This window comes from Bison bison, unplaced genomic scaffold, assembly GCF_000754665.1.
Source record: "Bison bison bison isolate TAMUID 2011002044 unplaced genomic scaffold, Bison_UMD1.0 scf7180017864481, whole genome shotgun sequence".
NCBI lineage: Eukaryota > Metazoa > Chordata > Mammalia > Artiodactyla > Bovidae > Bison > Bison bison.
This window is the reverse complement of record NW_011495041.1, coordinates 4,130,274-4,156,973: the sequence shown is the minus strand read 5'-3', so window position 1 is coordinate 4,156,973 and position 26,700 is coordinate 4,130,274. Positions and strand designations below refer to the sequence as shown.

General features: G+C 38.2%; 1 protein-coding gene across 2 annotated transcripts in view; it reads left to right on the top strand.

Annotated features, from left to right (window-relative positions):
- CCDC102B (coiled-coil domain containing 102B) overlaps positions 1-26,700 on the top strand; it is a 280,832-nt gene that overhangs the window by 43,574 nt on the left and 210,558 nt on the right. For both annotated transcript variants that reach the window (XM_010862314.1, XM_010862315.1), the window contains exons 2-4: positions 1,596-2,202; positions 3,562-3,782; positions 14,612-14,720. In XM_010862314.1, the coding sequence (XP_010860616.1) occupies positions 1,612-2,202; positions 3,562-3,782; positions 14,612-14,720 (921 nt within the window). In that variant the 5' untranslated portion in view covers positions 1,596-1,611. The remainder of the gene's footprint in view (positions 1-1,595; positions 2,203-3,561; positions 3,783-14,611; positions 14,721-26,700) is intronic.

Genomic DNA, 26,700 nt, shown 5'->3' with positions numbered 1-26,700 from the left:
GGCTTATTAAAATGTGTGTGTGTGTTTTTTTTTTAATACAACTGAAAGTAATATGCATTTAATATTATAGTCTGTTTTTTCCAGTGAATCAAAGTTTATTTTGTAACTTAATTGAGATAATGAAACCCCTTCAGTTGATTAAATAGATGGTTCATAAAAAGGCAGTTTATGATCTGTAACTATATAAAAGGAAATGAAAAAGGGAGTAACTAATGTCATGAATATGAAATGTTATCTAAGACTATTTACACCAGAAAAATCTTTGATAATAAAAATGGGTAATCTTATACAAACACAGAACTTTATGAGTTTGTAAATTAACCTGCATGTTCTGAGCATTTATTTTAAAGAAAACATTCCACTTGCTAAATCCTCAATGTGGCTATGTTGCTATATTGAATAAGGTAATGGGTGTACATACTCATAAGAAAGGTTTGCATTTACCAATTAATTTGTCTTTGCTATTTATACTTGAAACTGTTTTTAATTCCCTTTTAAATTGCTGAGACTGTGTTCAGTGTCATCTGTGAAGCCTCTAAATTTCTGGAGAACAGCCCATCATTTCTTTAGCAGTGTTCCTTAGAGGACCCTGTAAACACCCTAGGAAGATAACATTGATTTGACACATAATGTAATACTAAATTTGATTAAAAATATTTTTATGGGCATATTATGTATTGTAAATTTAGACTATAAAGTCTTTAAGGACAAAGACTACATCTTACTCATAATATTTTATTTTTTGAACTTCTAATGATATGAGCCATGGTAGGAAATTAATTCATGTATCAGTTAGACGTCATTATGACTGCCAAGTAACAGAAAACTCATCATAGCTTAAATAAATATGGGTAATCGTTCTCACGTAGCAAGGAGACTAGAGGCATGGCGTCTATGTTCCACACTGCAGCGCCATCATTACATCAGGTACTGTCTCTCCTGTTCCACCATTTTTAACATTACAGGACAGCTTTTACACTTGCTGTCTTTCTAGATCATGACTTTGTTCAGGTAGGAAGAAGGCAGAAGGAAAGCGTTCTCATTCTCATATTTTCACATTTTTCTCGCAGATTTCCCCTCACATCTCATCAGCCAGAGCGAAGTCATATGTTGCTTTAAGAGTTAAATGGGGGTCTGTCATGGAAGACTTAGACCACTCATGATTTAGCCCCTCCTGGGATGAAATAGGGTTTTACCCTTCCAGAGATCAATAGCTTCTGCCTTCTACTTGAACAAATCATGCTTTAGTTAGCAGGGAATAGGGGACCATTGAGCAGTTAATGGCCAATGTGTGTTGCAATAAATATTACCTGAAAAGGACCGGATTTGTTAAAATGAATTATTCATGTCCCACGCTAGCCCCAATTGGGTCTCTGCGTATTTATTTGTATTTGTTCGGCAAAATAAAATGGGAGCAATTTCTGTTTCTTTGAGGATAATTACGAACGCACGAATTCCTCTATATTTTTAGTTACAGAGGAAGGAAAAACATGCAGTATTGAAAAGATGCCTTGTTTCCGTCAACTTTAGGTAGGTATTGCTCTTATCATTGCAGAGGAAATTCAAATGCAATTATGTTCTCTGTCTTTTCTTAGGCCTGAAAAGATAAACATGAATTTAGATTCCATTCATCGGTTAATCGAGGAAACACACATCTTCGGGATGCAGCAGTCGTGCGTTAGATCACCGTGCGACCTGGTGGCACCTGCCCCGGCCCGCGGGGACCCTGGCAGCTCCTGTCCATCTCCTCTCGGGCCGCAGTCTCCTGCCGCCCGCAGTGGCCGTGCTCCCTCCTGGAGTACCAGCGAGTGGGATATCCGCGCTGAGCTTCGCCTGCGGGAGCTGGAGGAGGTCAAGGCCCGCGCCGCTCAGATGGAGAAGACCATGCGGTGGTGGTCGGACTGCACCGCTAACTGGCGAGAAAAGTGGAGTAAAGTTCGAGCCGAAAGGAACAGCGCCAGGGAGGAAGGCAGGCAACTCAGAATCAAGTTAGACATGGCCGTGAAGGAGTTGAGTGCTCTGAAAAAGAAGCAGCCTTTGCCGCATCCGGCGGAGGCCACCCAGGACCGGAAGCTTCCTGGTTTCCCCGAAGTGGCCCGTACACAGAGAGACCCATTGCAAATTGGTTCCAAAACGTGTGAGTCCATCAGAGAGTGTTTGGGAAAAAGAGAATTTCCCACCAAGGAGAACGCAAATAGTAAGGTCAGGAGAAGAATCCAGAGATTGTGTGCATATGTGAATGCTGTGTCTACTCACAAGGAGGGGCGGGAGATAGCAAAGCCAGTGGTGACTGGATTTGTTGTTTAGGCTGCTAGAACAAAGGACCACAGACTGGGTGACTTTTCAGAAACAGGAATTATCTTCTCACCATTCTAGAGGCTAGAAGTCTGAGATCAAAGTGTTAGCAGGGCTGGCTTCCACTGAGGCCTTCTTCCTTGGCTAACAGACAGTCGTCTTCTCCCTGTGTTTTCACGTGTTTTCCTCTGTATGTGTCTATTGTCGAAATTTCCTCCTCTTTAAAAAAATTTTTTTTTTATTGAGTTATAGTTGATTTACAGTGTTGTGTAAATTTCTACTGTACAGCAAAGTGATTCAGTCATACATGTGTTGTTTTTCCTGACAATCTCTAGGTCGATCCATGTTGCTGCAGATGGAATTATTTCATTCTTTTTAATGGTTGTGTAATATTCCCTTGTATACATGTATCTTCTTTATCCATGACTCTGTCAAGGAACACTTAGGTTGCTTCCATGTCTTAGCTATTGTAAACAGTGCTGCAATGAACATTGGGGAGCATGTATCATTTGGGGCATGTTTTTCTCTGGGTATATTCACAGGAGTGGGATTGCATGGTCCTGTTGTAATCTGATAAATACTGGGCTTCCCTTCTGGCTCAGCTGGTAAAAGAATCCATCTGCAATGCAAGAGACCTGGGTTCGATCCCTGGGTTGGGAAGGTTCTCTGGAGAAGGGCAAGGCTACCCACTCTAGTATTCTGGCCTGGAGAATTCCATGGACTGTATAGTTCATGGGGTTGCAAAGAGTTGGACTGGACTAAACGACTTTCACTTTCACTTTCTTTCATTAACAACCCACAGAACATGGTTAAGGAAACTACGAGTTCATGTTATCTCTTTAAATAGTTTATACTATTTACTGTTTATATTATTACTCCTTTCTATTTAATTCTACCTCTAAAACAAAAAAAATAATATCTTGCTCTTCTATGATTCCATCTAAAATGTTAAGCTTTTCCATAATGTATAGGGTTTATGGTAGATATAATGTAGATTTCATTGTAAATGAAAACTTTTAAAACACTGTGGAGATACTTGTTTTATTAGAATAAGGTAAGACATTGAAAGGGAAAAAAAGCCTGAGAAATTATAAGTTAAACTTTGACCATATACCACTATTAGAGAATGATGAATAAATGAAAATAAAAATTTGATGTTGAATCATAACATTTTATTTCCATTCAGAAATGTTTTTTTCATAATTTCTATATATTTAATTTTAAAATTCAACACTAACCATTGTTTTGTATTTTTTTTTCTTTCAGGAAGCGAGTTTGATTATTGACCCATTAAAATTAAGTGAGGAGATGAAACTCAGTCTAGACTGTCCTGATTTATTCAAGAATGGCATTTCTGAAAATTGTACAGTGAGACCTGGATTAAGACTGCAGGCAATAAATCTGCCTCTGGAGAATGAAATACCTGAAATTTCAGCTTTGCAGGGGCATTTGGATGATTTCCAAAAAGTCTTATGGAAAGAAAGGGAGTAAGTACTAATCACTATCTTCCTTAATGAAGTCTGTCTTTCAAACTTCTTAAAATTGTGAAGCCTTGTAAGCTGGCCATTTGGTAAAGTATTTTACCTATGACTAAAATATTAATTACTAATATTTAAAAATGTGTTGAATTTTACATTCATTTTTTGAATTTTGAAAAGTTATAGCATGTTAGCTTTTATCTTTTTTTAAATCTTAGCCTTGTTCTCATCATCTCTGGTAGATTCACCTTTATTATATTTGAATTACTAATGTATATGGTTAAAATAGCCTGTGTATTATCTAACTTTTACAGCACTCATAGATTTCAGTGAGTCAGTAAAGTTGGATACGTTAATATTCATAATGGACAGCTCACAATTTTGTGAGGTATTGATTGCCAAAAAAAGATGCTGTCTTCATTGACCATTTGGGGTATAGAGGAAGGATACTGCTGCTGCTGAGTCACTTCAGTCGTGTCTGACTCTGTTGGACCCCATAGACAGCAGCCCACCAGGCTCCCCGTCCCTGGGATTCTGCAGGCAAGAACACTGGAGTGGGTTGCCATTTCCTTCTCCAGTGCATGAAAGTGAAAAGTGAAAGTGAAGTCGTTCAGTCGTGTGCGACTCTAGTGACCCCATGGACTGCAGCCTACCAGGCTCCTTCGTCCATGGGATTTTCCAGGCAAGAGTACTGGAGTGGGGTGCCATTGCCTTCTCCAAGGAAGGATACTAGACTTGAGATTAGTATACCCTGATATTCATCTTGTTCTGACATACTCTGCATATGTGATATTGGATTAACCAAGAGCTGCTATTGTCAGCTTCATAAAAATATGGATAGAGATGCCTGTGTTTCAATGGTCTATTGTTTTATAACAGAACTTCCCAAATGCTGATTATTATTGAGATAGCAATCACCAGGTATTCTGCTCATGAATCTTGAGCATGAATCTGTATGGACAGTTCATCTCTTGCTACATGTGTCTTCAGCTGGGATGGCTCAAAGGATGGGCTGACTTTAGGTGTGTGGGGGTATAGTGTATCATCTGAAGCCTCACTTACTCCCAGATCTGGCAGTTGATCTTTTTTTGCTCCTCTGGGTGTTAGTTGGAACATCTTCACATAGCCTATTTGTGTGGCCACTTGGCTTCCCCGTGGCATAATGGCTTGGCTGAATGTGAACATCCGAAGGGCACAGAGAGAAATAGATGGTATTTTAATGACTTTGCTTCACAAGTCACATAGTATCACTTCTGCCCTCTGCACTGAAATCTTATGAGTATCAAACATGATGCCTAGGAAAGCAGCCTCTGATACGAATTACTCAACATGAGTTTTTTGTTGTTGTTCCCCCTAGGGTAATACCCTGGAAAATTATTAGCATTGTGTGGAGTATTTGATGGTACTTTAAAATGTGGCCCCTAGATCTGAAAATAATTATTTTTCCATTCTCTTTTGTTATAAGATTCTTAATGGACAGAATAAAAAAAAAACTGGGAATGTATATTATCACTAAGTATGCATATAACTATATATTATGTAATGGTTTTAATTCCCCTGGTTTAAATGGATTGAAACAGTGATAAGTATGCACACAGACCTCTCACAAATACTCTAAGCTCTATAACAGTCAATCCTTTTCTGTCAGCCACAAGCCTCTCTTGAGTCCCTTTGACATTTATTCCTACCGTGAATTCCCTTTTTCAGATTCTTTGTACCTCACCATATGCACAGATTATGATAATACAAGTATCTGTGTAGGTAATAAATATTTATTATTCTACTACCAAGTGTAAATTCTTAACAGAAGTGATCAACATTAGTAGCAAAAGAGAATAAAATTGAATTTTATGCCTGCACCCATGTACTGTGCTTAGTTGCTCCTTCACGTCTAACTCTTTGCCATCCCCTGGACTGTAGCCCACTAGGCTCCTCTGTTCATGGGGATTCTCTCTGCAAGAGTCTGCACCCATATTAACAATTAATTTACTCTGTAACTACAAGTCTCAGTCAAGTTCTAACCTCCGGGCTTCATTTCTTGAAGGATTTAACTTTTTAGTGGTTATAGACTTCTCTCCAACCCACTCGCATTACTTCACCAACATATAGTAACAGGAATAATGTGAAAATGCTGTTTCCGACGTGTAAACTCCCCAAGGTGCCAGCTTGAATGATACACCTTTGTGTCTTTACACTCTCACTTGTACACATGCCCTCATGTATACATCGTTTATGTTTTGACTTCCTGGGATAAATGAATAATTCCCACGGTAAGTAAATCCTCCAGTTCTCAGCAGCTTGTATATATAAACTGTAGACAGGCTAGAGAGAATGAAGGTGGAAACGGGACTTTTGATTCCATTTTGCTTCCTTACTCTCCCTTTAAGAAATAGTCCCTCAGTGTGTATGCCCAGCAGTGGGATTGCTGGGTCATAAGGCAGTTCTGTTTCCAGTTTTTTAAGGAATCTCCACACTGTTCTCCATAGTGGCTGTACTAGTTTGCATTCCCACCAACAGTGTAAGAGGGTTCCCTTTTCTCCACACCCTCTCCAGCATTTATTGCTTGTAGACTTTTGGATCGCAGCTATTCTGACTGGCGTGAAATGGTACCTCATAGTGGTTTTGATTTGCATTTCTCTGATACTGAGTGATGTTGAGCATCTTTTTATGTGTTTGTTAGCCCTCTGTATGTCTTCTTTGGAGAAATGTCTGTTTAGTTCTTTGGCCCATTTTTGGATTGGGTCATTCATTTTTCTGGAGTTGAGCTGTAGGAGTTGCTTGTATATTTTTGAGATTAGTTGTTTGTCAGTTGCTTCATTTGCTATTATTTTCTCCCATTCTGAAGGCTGTCTTTTCACCTTGCTAATAGTTTCCTTTGATGTGCAAAAGCTTTTAAGGTTAATTAGGTCCCATTTGTTTATTTTTGCTTTTATTTCCAATATTCTGGGAGGTGGATCATAGAGGATCCTTCTGTGGTGTATGTCAGAGAGTGGTTTTCCTATGTTCTCCTCTAGGAGTTTTATAGTTTCTGGTCTTACGCAGCACTGTTTATAATAGCCAGGACATGGAAGCAACCTAGATGTCCATCAGCAGATGAATGGATAAGAAAGCTGTGGTACATATACACAATGGAGTATTACTCACCCATTAAAAAGAATACATTTGAATCAGTTCTAATGAGGTGGATGAAACTGGAGCCTATTATACAGAGTGAAGTAAGCCAGAAAGAAAAAACCAATACGGTATACTAATGCATATATATGGAATTTAGAAAGATGCTAACAATAACCCTGTGTACGAGACAGCAAAAGAGACACTGATGTATAGAACAGTCTTATGGACTCTGTTGCAGAGGGAGAGGGTGGGAAGATTTGGGAGAATGGCATTGAAACATGTATAATATCATGTATGAAACGAGTTGCCAGTCCAGGTTCAATGCACGATACTGGATGCTTGGGGCTAGTGCACTGGGATGACCCAGAGGGATGGTATGGGGAGGGAGGAGGGAGGAGGGTTCAGGATGGGGAACACATGTATACCTGTGGCGGATTCATTTTGATATTTGGCAAAACTAATACAGTTTGTAAAGTTTAAAAATAAAATAAAATTTTAAAAAAAAAGGAAAAAAAAAAAGAAATAGTCCCAAGAGTCCATGAATTAACATTAGCCAGCCATCCACAGAAGGAAGTTGCAGCTTTTTTTTTTTTTTTTCTTCTATATAAGAGAATGTTTCCCAAGGATATAGTACACACTGTTACAATAAATCTGTCTAATCTTTTAAATTCTTCCTCCTGGAATCTCAGTGAGTGGGTGGCTGGAGTTGAGAAGATGGGAATGTATTTTTTTCTGTGTTCCCACTTAGTGGGAAATTTCTCTTGACTAGAGTACAACAATTAACCTAGAGAACTCAGGGACTCATTGCCAACATCTCATGACTAGAACGCCCTCATCGAAAACACTTAAGTTTTTCTATTATTTGTACTCTGAGTATTATTCAGTTTGATAAATAATCGCTCAGTATCTGGAAGTCGCTTGTGTACTGAGAACTTGTATATTTATGATCTCTTTTAAAAAATGACTTCCCAGGTAGAAATTTTGAGATGACAGAGGGAAAACTGATCCTCACATAGAATGCTGCTGCTGCTAAGCCACTTCAGTTGTGTCCTACTCTGCGACCCCATAGACAGCAGCCCACCAGGCTCCCCTGTCCCTGGGATTCCCTAGGCAAGAACACTGGAGTGGGTTGCCATCACCTTCTCCAATGCATGAAAGTGAAAAGTGGAAGTGAAGTCGCCCAGTTGTGTCCGACTCCTAGCGACCCCATGGACTGCAGCCTACCAGGCTCCTTCGTCCATGGGATTTTCCAGGCAAGAGTACTGGAGTGGGGTGCCATTGCTTTCTCTGAAGAGAAACGATGAGATGAACTATTCTGATGCAGTGTTTTAGCATTTAGAATTAGTTCTAAAGTTAAACTGCAGATGGCACCTTTATCCCTTAGAAAGTGCTGGCTTTGTGTTGATTAATCTGAGTTTTAGTCTCCCTTTTAATTTAATGTAATTAATTTATTTTTAATTGAAGGATAATTGCTTTACAGTATTGTATTGGTTTCTACTAAACATCAATATGAATCAGGCATAGGTTTACCCATGTTTCTTGATTTGTTTTCAATATAAGAAGAGTTTTGCTTTGCTTCATTAAATGTTGTGTTTTTCTGTAATAAAATTAGATTTTAAATATTGGTGAGATGGTATCCCAAGTTGAAAATGCTCCAGTGACTAGCATGAGATAGAAATGTAGACATGTACACACACACACGGATGTGAATATATGTGTATCCCTCAATTAACATAATGAAAAATTTCATGCAGGTCTGGTAAAGTGCGTGTGTGCTTAGTTGTGTTCGACTCTTTGCGACCCCATGGATTCTAGCCTGCCAAACTCCTCTGTGCATGAGATTTTTCAGGCAAGAATACTGGAGTGGGTTGCCATTTCCTGCACCAGGAGATCTTCCCGACCCAGGGATTGAACCTGCATCTCCTGTGTCTCCTGCATTGCAGGTGGATTCTTTCTTTACCTGCTGAGCCATCAGGGAAAGCCCATTTTATTGTACCTTTTTGATCCCATCTCCTTGCTTTGCCCACGTCCCAGCTCCTGGCATCCACCACTCTATTCTCTGTTTCTTTTATTTTTTTGATTTTTTCTTTTTTTGTTGAAGGATAGTTGCTTTACAGAATTTTGTTTTCTGTCAAACCTCGACATGAATCAGCCATGGTTACATATGTACATCTCTGTTTCTTTAAGTTCAACTTAGATTTAAGCCTTTGATCCATTTCAAGTTAATTTTTGTGTTTTTTTGCCTTTTTTTTTTTTTTAACTGTAAAGTATCTCTTTTGTGTTTGGGCAGTCCTATACCTATGAGAGAATCTATCTGTCTGTATAGACTCTAAAAACGCTAGTACGTTTCTACCTCAGTTCCCTTTGCAGGTAGGCTGCAGACCTTTGACATAGCCATTTGGATATTTTAGCAGAAGGCATTACTCCAAAAAGAAGAGTGGGCCAGAATCCAACCTGGTGAGGGGGGGAAGACAGTGGATGTGGTCACATCTTGTTTTCAGAGCCAAAAGGGACCTCTTGTGTCTGGTGACACCACCCTGTGACTTGAGTTGGGGGTATTGAGGTCGTGCTGTGATGTCTGTGCCTAAATGGTGACTGCAGTATGGTGCTGGCAGGAAGACTTTCTGTGGCTTTATCTCTGGTGTTTCTGACTGCACGTTCCCCATTTGCTTTTCTGGCTCTCCCAGAGATTCCTTGTGCTATTAATATCCCTCTCTGCTTAAATGAGCTGATTCGGGTGTATTGTTTGTCAGTCACGTAGTTGATACCGGGATAATGTAAGGCAACAGGCAGTGGGGGCATCTGAGGACCAGTTCTGTGACATGAGGTGGGTTTTTCTCCTGGCTGTGTGCCTCCACGCCTTGGTCTCTGATACTCTTGGGCATCTCCGAGCTTAACAGTATTCATTAAAGTCATCGCTTTTCTAATTAAATTACCTATATATGGCTTTGACTGTTGAAAGATGCTGAAAATGAAAGATATTGAGAGATGTTACTGCTGAAAGAGTAAATAGGAGTGAATCACAAAGTGACAAATATGTTGCATATTAAAAGTATATTTGTATAATTTTTTATTATTCATCATGTAATATTAACTTTAAATTTTAGACTAAGGGAAACTGTATATCTAGATATTATTACAAATTAATTATTTTTGCCTGGCAAAAAAAATGACGTTTATAGGTCTCTAAGAAAATACTAAGAAACTACTGACTAGATACTTTACAATGAAATTTCACACAGGTTTCAGAAATGAATTAATATCTATTGTCAGATAGTAATATTTCAAGGATTTTATTTCTGAAAAATATTTTGATTAATCTTCTTGTCTAGATGTTTAAAATTTATGCTCACTTATTTGATCATCATGAGACAGTTAACAAAGTATCAAAAGATTTCATGGAAATATAATCACATATTCATATCTGTTTATAAAACCATTTTGGTTCATATATATTTTTAGATCATGAAATATCATATATTTTAGCAGTTTGATTTTTAAAAGTTTATATAATCATATTAAAATATTGTATTTTTTCTGAGCTTTGTCTTAGTAATTTTGTTTTTTTAAAGAATCTGTGCATAAAATATGCAATATCCTTTAAAGTAAATTAGGTTTGTTTGTTTTTCTTTTTTGCTTTCTTGTAGTTCAAATATGAAGATAGTTTAAATTCCATTATAAATTTAAGTATAATTGTCAATTTTGAAAATCTCTTTGAAATGTAGAACAAATGGATTAGGTCAGAAAATTAAGGATTTAAAGAATGCCCTTTGTTGCGTAAATTTAAGTGCTCACTGTCCTTACGGCCTAATGCTCGAAACAGTCACAAATTTTTTTAATAAAGCTATGCTAAAAAAAATCCAAGCACCACATTGCTATTAAATAAATTTTTATGAATTGCCTGTTCTCTCACTTCTCTGACTAAATTGTACCCTTTTACATAATAAAATGTATAATTTTCTTTTACTAAAAAATAAATAATTATTCTATTTATCATATTATTTTATTAAATAAGTAAATAATAGTAACTTTTAATAACTGTTAGTATTTTTATTTAAGATGCATACTTAAGAGAGAAATAATGTAGTATTTTAAATATGACTAATCTACCTTAAATAAAGAATACAAATGATTATGTATTCATTTTAATATACTTTGCAAAATTCAATTATTTTTCTTTCATGAACTGGCTTTGGTTACTTATTCTGAATCTAGATATAATCTAAATATAGTTGTATCTTTATACTATATATTTTATACATCAAACTAAGATTAAAAGTTTGACATATCATTTGAAAGGTTCTTCTTGAACTTCTTATAAAACTCTTGAGTATATAGCTACCCCAATAATTTTGATGACATTTTTGAGGATCAGCATTTATTCTACAGTAACTATAAATCATTTTAATATTAATATGAGCTTCTTTTGCTAACATTATAATCTGATTTATTAAAGTGTGATGTTACAAGCTGATGCTGATTTCTCAACATGTGTAATTTTGAATTTATAAATTCAGACTTTTCTCAAATTTTCAAGTATTAGTTTTATATTCCAGTTATAAATATATTAATTCTCAAAATTAATTTTGAGAAAATTTGTCACTGTGCACTTCTTTACACAAATATAGTTGGTTAATATCCCTTAATGAACTTATTTTATTAAGGTTTTCCTTTTCCTTTTTGAAAATATCAATTACTGACAATATATTCTACTCATGTAATTCTAATGAATTAAAATTGTAAATACAGTGATTCTTAAACATTTTAATGAAATCATAAGCAGTACAATTTTATTATATTTTCAACTTAAATTTACAAGTTCAAGTTAATATTTACAAATATTTAAATATGCCTTATCATCTAAAACTTCAAAAGCTAAATGCCAAACATGTATGTTAATGTACAATTGACTTTTATATATTCTTTCTATATTCAACACAAAATATTAGTATTTGGAAGCTTGTTCATTGTTTCTGTTCTTAGTACTATTCTTGAAATCCCAGACAGAGTTACTAAGGCAAAAATCACAGCATGGTAAGCAACTGGGGTGTCATCAGCTGGCTAAGTCTGTGTATCTATCAGAATTTTTGGAGTCTTTTTGGGTCCTCAACTTCAACAGTTCAGGTTGAGAAAAACGAACATTTTTCTTTGTTCATTGCAATGTATTTGCTGTGTTAATAAGGGATTCCAAAATATAGTCCTATAAATGGTGCTGGTTTTTTTTTTTTTACAATTGAGTCTTTTGAGGTGAAGTAAAGCCATAGCAGGGGGAGGAAATGGGAACCCACTCCAGTATTCTTGCCTAGAGAATCCCATGGACAGAGGAGCCTAGTGGGCTGCTGTCCATGGGATCACACAGAGTCTTCTGGACACAACTGAAGTGACTTAGCATGCATGCATGCACTGGAGAAGGAAATGGCAACCCACTCCAGTGTTCTTGCCTGGAGAATCCCAGGGACAGAGGAGCCTAGTGGGCTGCCGTCTATGGGGTCGCACAGAGTCAGACACAACTGAAGTGACTTAGCAGCAGCAGCAGAGCCATAACAAATTCTTTTACATCCCCTCATTTTATGACTTGACTCATAAACTTGAACAACTGTTTAGTTGTTTAGTTGCTTCGCTTTGCAACCCTGAGGACTGTAGCCCACCAGGCTCCTCTGTCCATGGGATTTCCCAGGTAAGAATACTGGAGTGGGTTGCCATTTCCTTCTGCAGCAGATTTCTTGACCCAAGGATCGAACCTGTGTCTCCTGCATTGGCAAGCAGATTCTTTATCACTGAGTCACCAGGGAGCACCCTCAGTGGGCTTCTTACCCATTGACTGCATTAAACTAATATGTTATGGCCTAGTTGTATTTTAAATTATTTTCATAGTATTGCTAGCTAGAAGATTTATAGTTCTTGTAAATATGGAAATGACATTCTATTGGTAATGTCAGGCACATTTTCTATTTCTAAGACACTGCAAGTGACAATTTTGCCATGTGTCCACCACAAAATAACATGTATCATTATTTTTCTAGCTTCTTATGTTTTACCACTGTTTTTTCCCCAGCTTTGTCCACCATCTGATCCCCAAATTAAGCCTACGTATTTTTCATTTTGTTAGTATCATTTCCTATATCAGCTCTCTTCAGCTGCATAAAAAGATAGTTATGAGTCAGAGACTCGGAACAACAGTGTATTTTGTCCAGGTGGATGCAAGGTCAGCTGGCCTCCACTGGCCCAGCTGGGCTTGGCTTCTGGGTAAGGTTGGACTCAGTTCTGCTTCCTATGTTTATTTGGGGGACAGATGTTCCTGGGGAAGCTCTTTCCACATTGATGGCTGAGGCATAAGACAAGAAGCCTAACCACCAAAATTCAGTTCAGATTTCTGCAGTCCGTCACTTTGGCTAATATCTCATTGTCAAAGCCCAGAATCGAGGGCTGGGGAAAGCCCTGTCCATAGAAGCAGAAGAGAGAGAATGAGTATTTTTAACAGTAATCTAGTGGTGCTAGATGCACCCACCTGACGATGCAGGAAACATAAGAGATGCAGGCTTGATTCCTGGGTGAGGAAGATCTTCTGGAGGGAGGGTATGGTAACCCATTCCAGTATTCTTGCCTAGAGAATCCCATGGACAGGGCAGCCTGGTGGGCTACAGTCCATAGGGTCTCAAAGAGCCAGACATGACTGAAGCGATTTACTACGCACCCCATACAGTCTACTACATGGATGAGGACTGGCCATTTGCAAAGGTTGACCTTTGTTAATTACAACCAGAAATAAACCATTATTTTCAGTGACTCACTCTAACAGACATGTGGGCATGGGAAAAATAATCAGTGATGAGATATTAAAGGACCAGATTTTAATTCAAGTTTTGTCACTTATTCTACAAATAGAGAAATTAATTTCAATTATTTTAACTAATTTAAAGATCCCAGGGAAATTATTAAAACAGAATTTCAAAAAATACAGTATTTTTGTATCTCCAATAAATGATTGATTACTTAAATCGTTAGGTGTGCTCCTTAGTATTCTCTGTCGTATCAAAGAATTCTTCCTATACAGTCACAATATGAAGTTGGATTAAAACCATGTTAAACTTAGAAACATATATACCTCCTTTGTAAGGAAACAATATGAATAAGAAGCATTGAAAGAAATGAATGAACAATGCAGGAGAAAGTAGGCAGAAAGTCAATTATTTGATACTGGCAAAGCCAAATTAAGTATATTTAAACTACTGTAACAGAGAAGGCAATGGCACCCCACTCCAGTACTCTTGCCTGGGAAATCCCATGGATGGAGGAGCCTGGTAGGCTGCAGTCCATGGGGTCGCGAAGAGTCGGACACAACTGAGCGACTTCACTTCACGTTTCACTTTCATGCGTTGGAGAAAGAGATAGCAACTCACTTCAGTGTTCTTGCCTGGAGAATCCCAGGGACAGGGGAGCCTGGTGGGCTGCCGCCTATGGGGTCGCACAGAGTCGAATACGACTGAAGCGACTTAGCAGCGGAAGCAGCAGCAAACTACTGTAAAGCCAGTTGGCAGAAAAACAAATTAAACTGACTCTTATCCAATATTTGCAATTTTTAATAAGCTAAAAGAAAGTTGTCTGTCATGACAATGATCATATATAAATATAAAAAATTAGAAAAATAGAAAATATAAAATTGAATGCATTCCTAAAATTGTTTTTAAATTGTAAGACTATTTCGCTTTTGGTTCTCTATTTAGAATGCGCTTATCTTTGGAAAAAGAGATAGAACGACTGGAATCGGCTTTGTCTGTGTGGAAATGGAAGTATGAAGAACTGAAAGAATCAAAGGCAAAAAGTCTGAAACAGGTAGGGAGGTGTACGATGTAAAGGGAGCATGAAAGTATTTTCTCTGTTCCATGTGTAACCTGGTGGGCAGAAGACTGAATAGACAGAGAAAAGGAAGTTGACAGATTGAATTCCCTCTGTAAGAGATATTTTAACTCCTGTATCAATAGTGGAATCAGTGGAATCAAGCTTGAGCCATAAGAAATCTTGTTCTACATTTTTAATGAACAATACATTCATTTTTAATGAATATTTTAAAAATAACACACATTTTTAATGATCAACCACATGACACAATTAACTATCCAGTTCTGGCACATATGAGGAGATAGACAGCCGAAGATGCCATCATATCAGAGCATCTATAATAACCAGCTTTATCTTCCTCTTTTATAAAGCTGTCTGAAAATATTCATTTATCTCAAATGTATTTAGGTTCTTTTCATATTGGCATTATAGTTATTCAGAATTAGCCATTAGCCTTTATACAATTCCTTTGTGCTTTCATCAATAAAATGCTGTCATGAATGCTTTCCATGATTTATTAATATTCATTATTTAAATAATATTGTGTGTATTCTGTGTGCTAAGACACTGTGCTAGGCAAGTGTGTGAGATAGAATAATAAGCAGAGCAAAGTAAAGCAAAATATGGAGCAAAAGTACTGACACGCTAAATGCTCTCAAATGAATTACAGTTTAGTTCACATGTGTGCTATACATACACATATATGGTGGAGAAGACTCTTCAGAGTCCCTTGGACTGCAAGGAGACCAAACCAGTCCATCCTAAAGGAAATCAACCCTGAAAATTCATTGGAAGGACTGATGCTGAAGCTGAAGCTCCAATACTTTGGCCACCTGATGCAAAGAACTGACTCACTGGAAAAGACCCTGATGCTGGGAAGAATTGAAGGCAAGAGAAGGGAAGGGGGCGACAGAGGATGAGATGGTTGGATGGCATCCCTGACTCAATGGGCATGAGTTTGACCAAGCTCCAGGAGATAGTGAAGGACAGAGAAGCCTGGTATGCTGCAGTCCATGGAGTCGCAAACAGTTGGAGGCGACTTAGCAACTGAACAGCAACAGATACACATACGATCTGTTGGTGTCTAAAGAAGCTGTGTATCAAAATATTATGTAGCCATGCCTTAATCTAAAACACTCTTCCTCTAGTTCCATCAGAAGCAATAGTTTCTGTTTCTGAAATTCCATATGAATGTCGCTGCAGGTTTGTTTCCAGTAAGTGATAAAGTGTGGAGTCATTGACCCAAGTCTGCCGAAATACGGTGAGGGGATATGCACGGACCTTTGCTGCCCCTTGTTATGGGTCCTTTGCAGGCATCCTGACATTTGTAGAGCATAGTCGTCATCATTCACAGTCTCCTGCCTAAAAACCAATTTTTTTAATTTGTTTTTTTTTAAATTTTATTTTATTTTTAAACTTTACATAATTGTATTAGTTTTGCCAAATATCAAAATGAATCCGGATAATTTCAAACTGTGAGAACCACAGACAGTTTGGTAACATTTCTCAATGAGACGTAAATTTTAAAAAGTTAAGCTAGATACAATTTATTTCTGCCCTATGGATTCATGTAATACTGTCAGAGGGTTTTTTTCCCATCTTAAACCGTGATTATGTATGTGATGTTTGCATGTATATAAACACATTTATGATGGATTCGGTGAATTTATATTTATATTCATGGGTACCTAAGTGAACACGATGTCTCTGGGTGTGAACACTGACATTAAATTGATGTTCTATATGAAAAATATCTCATAACGCAAAAAACATGTTAGCTTAGGATGTACGTGTATTTGTCTTAGAATGAGTTCTAAATCTGATTGAGAAAATTAATAAAGATAGAATGCATCTTTAATTGAAACCATGCATTTACAGTCTCCTGCCACTAGTGGGCAGTGCAGACTTGATAACAGCAACTTAGCTTTTCCAAAGCAACTGTTTTTGAAAAAGCTCATGGTTTTCAGTTGGTTTACAAAATGATAATTATATTTTAAAACATTTAATGATTTCTATTCAAAGGTGATATTTGAGGGTATCAAATTGGAAAATGTCTACTTTAAATTGCTTAACACAGCTTTGTTGATGAGAAAAAAATAAAACCAACATAGAATTTCACAGTGTAAATAGGGTCTATATTTTGATGCCCACGCAGAAATGTATATTAAAACATATGTGATCCTTTTACTAGATAAAATGATAGAATGTCTGGAATAGAGGAAGCTTCAAAATTGTTGAGGAAAATTTTTTTAAGTGTCTGAACTTTTGAATGCATCTTTCAGTTAAATGAACTAAAAATTTGAAAAATGAAGAAAAGTGGCAATGAATGAAAAAAAGAGGATGAAAAGTTAACAGAGATTTAAAAAATATTGTTTGAATTATTTACATGGAATTATTTTTCTAAAATATGTTTGTTTATTTATTTGGCTGTGGCAAGCCTTAGTTGTAACATGTGGGAGCTAGTTTCCTGATCAGGGATGGAACCTAGGCCTCCTGCATTGGGAGCACAGTCTTAACCACTGGGCCACCAGAGAAATCCCTACATGGGATTTTTTTTTTTTTTTAATATTTCTTTCCCTGTTCTAAAAGGGAATTTGTGATATTCAGAGACTTTGGAAGTCCTGTAGTATATACATATAATTTACTTTTATAAAACATTATAGAATGTTTAAAAAAATTAGACAATAAAAATACTTAGTCACATGTAATTTTTATATATTCTTTGTTTAATTGTTTTATAATAGATTGTAAGAGGAATCTTACAGTACATTTAGAAGGGTCATTGTGCAGAGTTATAAGTGTGAAATATTTAAAATTCAAATAAGTTGATTGACAGATAAAGTTAGCATGATACATCCTCTGGAACTTCATGTGAATTCTCCTTTCTTACTCCACTTCTCAATAGTTCTGATAAATGACCCTTCCTTTCACTGTAGATTTTCATCTATAAAAGTTTTTGAATATTGCATAATTCTTTTTAAATGCCTGAAACTTACAAACAAATACATGCCTGGCTAAAAACTGAAACAGATGTGCTTAATAGACCAAGTTTTTTTAAAATGTATTTGAAAGTGTGGTGTGCTTTAGAGGGAAATCATTCTTAAATTACTGACATTTAGAGAAGAGTAAATATGAGAATTTAATTGTAAAATCTAATAGGTATTTAAAATGCAACTTAGACAATGAGCAGCAGTAGAGATGGTTATATTCAAAATGCTGTTCCCATGCTGAATTTAGTACTCAGTCAGCTTTCCCTCTGTGAGTCTGTGAATATTGATTTGAAGTTGGAGTATTAATTCCAAGAGTGCTGTAATGCCCATTTTTATGGAACTCATAATATAGAGAATCAGATATTCACATAAGTATTATCAATTACAAATAAGTATGATACCTTGCTGAAGAATTGATGCTTTTGAACTGTGGTGTTGGAGAAGACTCTTGAGAGTCCCTTGGACCGCAAGGAGATCCAACCAGTCCATTCTGAAGGAGATCAGCCCTGGAATTTCTTTGGAAGGAATGATGCTAAAGCTGAAACTCCAGTACTTTGGCCACCTCATGTGAAGAGTTGACTCATTGGAAAAGACTCTGATGCTGGGAGGGATTGGGGGCAGGAGGAGAAGGGGACGACAGAGGATGAGATGGCTGGATGGCATCACTGACTCAATGGACATGAGTTTGAGTGAACTCCGGGAGTTGGTGATGGACAGGGAGGCCTGGCGTGCTGCGATTCATGGGGTCGCAAAGAGTCAGACACGACTGAGTGACTGAACTGAACTGAACTGACTGATAATACCTTGCTTTAACAATAAGTAACTAATTCTTTACATAATTGAAGCTTTTTTTTTTTTTACCATATGTAGAGAAAACTCCTAGTATTTTAAAATTGGCCTTAAGCTAAATATGAAATTGTAACTTTTTAATCTTTCTTTGAAAATTTTGTTTTTTTGTCTGGTGTCTTTTTAGGGACTTTGTTTAGAAATCTATCTTCTTGTGATAATAGCAACATCCCTAGTAGTTTATCAGTTACAGTGTTCTTTTATAAATATTTGTTTTAAATACTTGTAGTGTTAGTCGCTCAGTCGTATCCAACTCTTTGTGATCTCATGGATTGTAGCCCTCCAGGCTCCTCTGTCCACAGAATTTTCCAGGCAAGTTTACTGGAATGGGTTACCATTTCCTTCTCCAGGGGATCTTCCCGACTCATGGATAGAACTCCAGTCTCTTGTGTCTGCTGCATTGGCGGGCAGATTCTTGAACACTGCAGCACCTGGGGAGAGTAGGTGAAATCCTAGACTAGTTTTCTTATTACCTGAGAGGCTGCTGCGTACATCGCTGAAGATTTTAGATTTTCCAGGGCACTGAAGTGAACCTTCACGTCTATCGTCCCATGCATCATGAAAATCTGTTCAACTTGTTCTTTGCAAGACATAAATTAGCTTATCAGGAGAAAGAGTGATACTGATAAAATACCATATTAGAATTCTATAAATGTATAAGAACAATGAAGCCTATGGGACATCACTTTGCTCATACAAGTGCCTTCAAGACCTTTTAAAACAAACGTAGTTAAGAATAATGTAAGCACTAAATTATGTAAGTCAGAATTAATTGAACTACTAGTGGATAATTTATGACATCGTCAAGGTAACCCTCAGAACACTGATATGACTGACTTAACTCTGAGGCTATTATAAGTATTATGAAAGAAAATTAGGCTACTCAGAACCTACTTTACTTGTACTAATAGAAACATAAAGTGGTAAAGAAAAATGATAGGTTGAAATCAGATGTTGTAGCATCTGATTAAGTTAACCAATACTAATTTAAAATTTTAAATATATTACAAAGAAGTCAGCTGATATTTAATTAGCCTACACAAATGAATACTTTGAGAATGATGATTAAAGAGGATTGTAAAGATAAAAGATAAGATCTCTAAGGGAGTTACACAGTGGACATGGTTAGTAGTCTATCTGTGAACATCTTTATTCTCTATTCCAGCTGACAGGACACTTTCCAGCGATGCATGCCCCATAAATCCAAAAATTCTGGTTTTATCTTTTCCTGGAAGAAATCCCTATACAGGGATACTCAGTTAAGACCATTCTGGAGATAAGGAGCCAGCTTTTAGTAAATAGCATGAGCTTTTTTTTTACTTGCAAGGCAGTTTTCATGTTGAAAAGGAGATTGGATCAAGGCATTCTGCTCGTGTCAGCTCTGCTATGTATATACTGACATCAAAGGTATTGATTGTATACACCTGAGTGAAGGAAGCAGCTATGAAACAGGAATGCGTAGTACACCATTTAAAAAACTGTGATATAAAGAAATCTGAAAAATTTGTGCCCATTATCCAAAGATCCCCTGGAGAAGGAAATGGCAACCCACTCCAGTACTCTTGCCTGGGAAATCCCAAGGACAGAGGAGCCTGGTGGGCTGCAGTCCAAAAGAGTTGGGCGTGACTTAGCAGCTAAAGAACAACAACCACAATACTGTATTGTTAACTACAAGTACTATGCTGGACTGCAGATCTCTCGAACTTACTCACCTTGCTCAACAGAAACTTTCTATTCATTTAAACACAATTCTTCATTTTTCCCTCCCCTGCTCCTAGCCCCTGGTAACCATCCTGTTCTGCTGCTGCTAAGTCACTTCAGTCGTGTCTGACTCTGTGCAACCCCATAGATGGCAGCCCACTAGGCTCCTCTGTCCCTGGGATTCTCCAGGCAAGAACACTGGAGTGGGTTGCCATTTCCTTCTCCGATGCCTGAAAGTGAAAAGTGAAAGTGAAGTCCCTCAGTCCTGCCTGACTCTTAGCGACACCATGGACTGCAGCCTACCAGCCTCCTCCATCCATGGGATTTTCCAGGCAAGAGTACTGGAGTGGGGTGCCATGGCCTTCTCCAACCATCCTATTCTACATTTCTGTAAATCAGGCTGTTTTAGAAACACCTCATATGAGCATCATGCTGTGTTTTCTGTTATTGACTTATTTCACTTAACATAATTTCCTCTAGGTTCATCCATGTTGCAAACGGCAGGATTTCCTTACCTTTAAGGCAGAATGAGATTCCACTGTATGTATATACCTCATTGTCTTTATTCATTCACTATTCATGGCCATTTGGCTTGTTTCCTTGTCTCGGCTGTTGTGAATAATACTGCAGTAAATATGAGGAGTGCCTTCCCTGGTGTCTCAGCAGTAAAGAATCCGCCTGCGATGCAGGAGCTGAGAGTTCGATCCCTGGGTCAGGAAGATACCCTGGAGGAGGGCAGGGCAACCCACTCCACTGTTTTTGGACAGAGTTACCTGGTGGGCTACAGTCCCTAGGGCTGCAAACAGTCAGACATGACTGAAGCGACAGCACGCACGCGTGCACCCACATATGTGCGTGCAGATATCTCATAGAGACCCTGATTTCAATTATTTTGGTTATATATCCAGAAGTGGGATTGCTGGATCACATGGTACTTATATTTTTAATTTTTGAAGGAACCCCTGAACTGTTGTCCTTAGTGGAGATTTCCCCTATACCTCCTGTCCCTGCCCATAAAAGCCTTTCCAGTGGTCAATATCACTCAACAGAATGGTACGCATTTTACCAAGGATGAAAGTACATTGACACGTAATCACTCAGAGTCTACCATTTACCCTAGGGTTCAGTCTCATTGTGAATGTACCTTAGGGTACGTTCTATGGGTTGTGACAAATGTATCCTGATATATATCCACCATGATGCTATCAAATGTAGTGTTTTTTACCGTTTTAAAAATCCTCTGCTCCATGCATTCATCATTCCTTGCCCCACCCCTTCCAACACCTGGTAACCACTGATACTTTATTGTATCCATAGATTTGCCTTTTCGGAATGTCATAGAGTTGGAATCACACAGTATGTAACCTTTTTAGGTTGACTTCTTTCATTTAATGATATACTTTCCTCCATGCGTTCTTATGGATTAATAGCTCCTTTCTTTTTAGTACTAAATAATATTCCATTGAAAGGATGTACCAAAGTTTATCAATCACCTGCTGAGGGATATCTTGGTTGCTTCCAAGTTTTAGCAATTATGGACAAGGCTGGTATGAACTTCTATGTCCAGGGTTTTATGTGGTTTTCAACCCCTTTTCCCTGGTAGCTAGCTGGTAAAGAATCCACCTGCATTGTAGGAGACCCCGATTCGATTCCTGGGTTGGGAATATCCCCTAGAGAAGGGAACAACTACCCACTTCATTATTCTGGCCTGGAGAATTCCATGGACTGTATTAAATCTGCCTGTGGTGCAGGAGACCCAGGTTCGATCCCTTGGTTGGAAAAATCCCCAGGAGTAGGAAATGGCAACCCACTTCAGTATTCTTGCCTGAAAAATCCCATGGACAGAGTAGCCTGGTAGGGTTGCAAGAGTCGGACAGGACTTAGTGACTAAACCACCACCTCCACAATCCCTTTTCATTTTTCACAAATTTGTTTTTAATTGGAGAATAATTACAATGTTGTGTTGATTTCTGCCATACAACACACATGAATCAGCCATAAGTATACATATATCCCCTCTCTCTGGAACATCCCTCCCACCCCACGCCCCTCATCTCACCCCGCAAGGTCATTTCAGAGTACGGGGCTGAACTTCCTGTGTTGTACAACAATTTCCCGTTTGTTTTTTTTTCCTACAAAACCCCGTAGCCAAGATCGCTTCAGTCACGTCCAACTCCCTGCAACCCTATGGCCTGTAGCCTGCTAGGCTCCTCTGTCCATGGGGATTGTCCAAGCAAGAATACTGGAGTGGGTTGCCATGCCCTCCTCCATGGTATCGTCCCTACCAAGAATTGAACCTGAGTCTCTTACGTCTATTGTGTTGGCATGCATGTTCTTTACCACTAGTGCCATCTGGGAAGCTATCTTTTTTACCCGTGATAATGTATATATTTCAATGCTATTCTCTCAATTGGTACCCCCTCTCCTTCCACCATTGTGTCCCCTAATTATTACCCCCTGGTAAATGGGTTCCGGTCTTAGATTATTTTCTAGGCCACTGATCACCTTCTAAACAGCAGCGTCTGAATAAGGCATCCTCAGGGCTGTGTCCAGGATAGCAGCTCCAAGTGTGGCACGTTATGTGGGAGGAACTGAGTGTAGCTGCTCAGATGAGAAAGAGCTCTGGACGTGGTGGAGACTCAGAGCATCACACCCTCTTCTTCTAGGCTCTGGTGCATCCTAATTAGTACCAGTAGTTTTAAAGAGAGTGGAGAAATCATAAAGACAGAAGGCTCCATTAGCTGGTATTTTTACAGAGATCATATGGGAGAACTGAAAAGGTGCAGATGACACGCTAGAACAAAGAGTATTCTTTGAAATGCACTTTAGAATGTGTAATTGTCACTTGAGGCAATTTTCTTTTGTAATATAGTTCTGAGGTTGCGATCAAAGCCAATGGATATATAATTCTATATTCACATTAACATCATCTAGCATACACAAAAGGAGGTGCTGATGAAATCTCACGAGGGTTCTCACATGGATAATCTGGATATTATAAAAGGAAGAGTAAATAATCTTTTTCTTCAATTGTACCAAGTTAGCAAAATGCAGTAGATTCAACTGAAAATAATTTTTTAAAATATATATGTCTAGGTATCTCTTGAAAGATTTTGATTTAATTGGTTACGAGTGATGATTATCTGTGTATTTAGAAGCTCATTATCCTGCTGCACACCTTGAACTGATATCTGCTGCTCTAAAACATGACCTGGAGAGGAGGGTGGGAAGTGTGGAAATCCCCAAAACCCGCTGTGATAATTCCACATTAAAGCTCAACTTGGCTTGGCCACCACCACGTGCCCATGTATCTGGTCAAACATTATTCTGAGTGTGTCCGTGAGTGTGTTTTGAGATGAAAGTAGCATTTGAACGAGTAGACAGTAAAGCACATTGCCCTTCCTGATGTGGGTGGTCCTCATCTCGTAAGTTGAAGGCCTGAATAAACAAAAAGTCTGACCTACGTGCAAGTAACAGAGCACACACACACGTGTCTTGGTCTGTTTCGCTAAAGAACCAAAATACATCAACTTTACCAAAAAATCTATAACCTGACCATATCTTCTCTGCAAGTTCTAGTTTCTTTCTGCTCAATGGTTTTTTTCTCTTTTCCAGTTGTATTAACATAACTGGCATTGAAAGATCTACATGTACTCCTAGTTAGTCACATCAATATAAAAAGAAAGAAATGCTTTATATAGTTTATGACATCTTACTTCTGGCCTATTTTCCATTGTTCTGACCTTTTTTTCCACTACGTAGATGGTTTTCGCTGAGTCTAGATAATGCATCGTTTATACAAAAGCCACAAAGTCCCAAAGAAGAAAACTGATTTTGTCAGCTCTTTCATCATGGGAAAGACTTATACAGAGCAGGTTCAAATCTCCAATGATTTTGAAATGCCATATGTTAGGGGAAAGGAAGAACATATTAACAAGTTTCAAGGTACCAAAGTAGTGAAAAATCATGTAAAATGGAATGTTTCCGAGAGTAGTGTAATTACGTTACAAACAGCATCATATGCAAAAGTCCAAGTGCCATTTTAATACTGACAGAGAGAGTTTAAGTGTGAAATCTTTGAATTGATTTTGAATCACATTCACAATGATAAATTATCTACAAAGAGAAGTGGATGAGGAGGCTTCTTGATTCTTCCTAAAATAGGGATGCCAAGGAGACAAATTAAAGAAGTGAACATTTGTACTGTGTTTCAGATTGTTTGATTAAGAGTGCTTCTAACATATGCTCTTTGTGACTTGAAATTAAATTACAAGATTTAATTGCTGTAATTCTTTTGATTAATCTTTCCTTTTTACATATTTTGATAGGTTTATTTATATATAATTCAGGCTTACCAGGTGGCTCAGTGGTAAAGAATCCAGCTGCCAATGCAGGAGATGTGGATTCAATACCTGGGTTTGGGAGGATCCTCTGGAGAAGGAAATGGCAACCCACTCCAATATTCTTGTCTGGAGAATCCCATGGACAGAGGAGCCTGGCAGGTTGAAGCCCACTGGGAGTCAGATATGACTTAACAACTAAGCAACAACAACAAGAGATATAATTCACATACCATGCAATTCATTGTAAAGAGCATACTACAGCTTGTGCAACTGTCACCATGATCATCATCAGTTGAGAAAGAAACCCTGGATCCTTTAGCCTGCATGCGTGCTTAGTGTTGTCTGACCTTTGTGACCCCATGGACTGTAGCCCACAAGGCTTCTCTGTCTATGGGATTCTCCAGGCAGGAATACTGGAGTGGGTTGCCATTTCCTTCTCCAGGGGATCTTCCTAACCCAGGGATTGAACCCATGTCTCCTGTGTTGGCAGCCGGATTCTTTACCGTCGATGCCGCCAAGGAAACAGATCTTTCAAGCAGTCACTTCTTAGTTCCCTAAAATCCCCACAGCTTTAGGTAATCACTGACCTAATGTAGTACTGTAGATTTACCTATGCTGGACATCTCGTAGAAGCGCAACTTTAAATGGCTTCTTTCAACTTTTGTAGATTTTTACATTGAGTTTCTATAATCTGCCTTCTTACCAATTATTCCTATGACAACTTAATAAAGAACATAAACATGCTGATTTTTTTTAATGGAAGACTCATTAAGTTTTCTAATTTTTAGAAAAATTTTCTAATTTTTAGAAAAAAATTAGGAGGCATAATTTTCTGTTTCCCACACATGCTTAGTTGCTCAGTTGTGTCCAACTCTTCGCAATCCCATGGGCCGTAATCCGCCAGGCTTCTCTGGCCATTGGATTCTCCAGGCAAGAACAGTGAAATGGGTTGCCATTTACTATTCCACCTGTTTCCCATAAGAAAATGTATTAACATTTAGCTGTTTTATGCATGTCTGAAGCAAGAGGTTAACATTTTTAAATGATATTATTTTTCTAAACAAAAGCTTTGATTTTGACAGATGTTCAGGTGCATATACTTAGTTGCTCAGTCGTGTCCAACTCTTTGGGATGCCATGGACTGTAGCCCATCAGGTTCCTCTGTCCATGGGGAGTCTCCAGGCAAGAATACTGGAGTGGGTTGCCATGCTCTCCTCCAGGGGATCTTCCAGACCCAGGTGCCGGGGACCAGCCCCGGCTGATCCAGGGTATTCGAAGGAGAGACGGCGTAGGCGAAGATCAGGAGACAATTGCTTAATTAAATGTTAATTAAGGATATAAAGAGTAATAGAATGAGGATAGCTCAGTGAGGAAATTTAGTGGAGAAAAGCGGCTGAAATAAGGATAGCTCAGTAGGAAAATTCAGTGAAGAAAAGAGGCTGAATAAAATTCCAAAGCAGGGAATTAATGTCACCTACGAAGGCCGCAGGCGTCCTCCCATTCTCCCGAAGGAGAGGAGACACTAAGGCCTCCCCGGTCGGATCTTAGAAGCCCAGGCAAAATTAGTAGGCTTGACAAGCTTCCCTGCCTCAGAGGAAAAATTCAGCCAGAAGGTGAAAGAAAGAACGACATGGGGAGACCAAATTCCGGTGAACAAAAGGACATACTTTATTTTCCAAAGCAGTTTTATACCTTAAGTTGTGCATAGAGGATAATGGGGGAAGGGGTAGAGGCATGCAAAGACAGCAGTTCCTGATCCTTATCGAAGTCAGGCTTTCAAACTTATCATATGCAAAAGTTTAGGTGATTTACATCATCTTCTGGCCAGGAAGCCTGTTAACATTTTAAGAAACTTATTTTTCTCTAAAGGTGATTATTCTAAAGTCAGGCGCCAGCCTCCAAAAAGCATTGGAGAAAGTTGCATTCCTATAGGGCAAAGGTGAGGTAGGCTCAATCAAGAAAAGAATTAACTCAAGGGTCCAAGATTACAAACATTGAGGCTACTACTTACATTTCTATACACCCATTATATCAATCAATACACCGCCAAGGACACAGTAGGTAAGGGATATGGAGACTTAGCAGCAAACATTG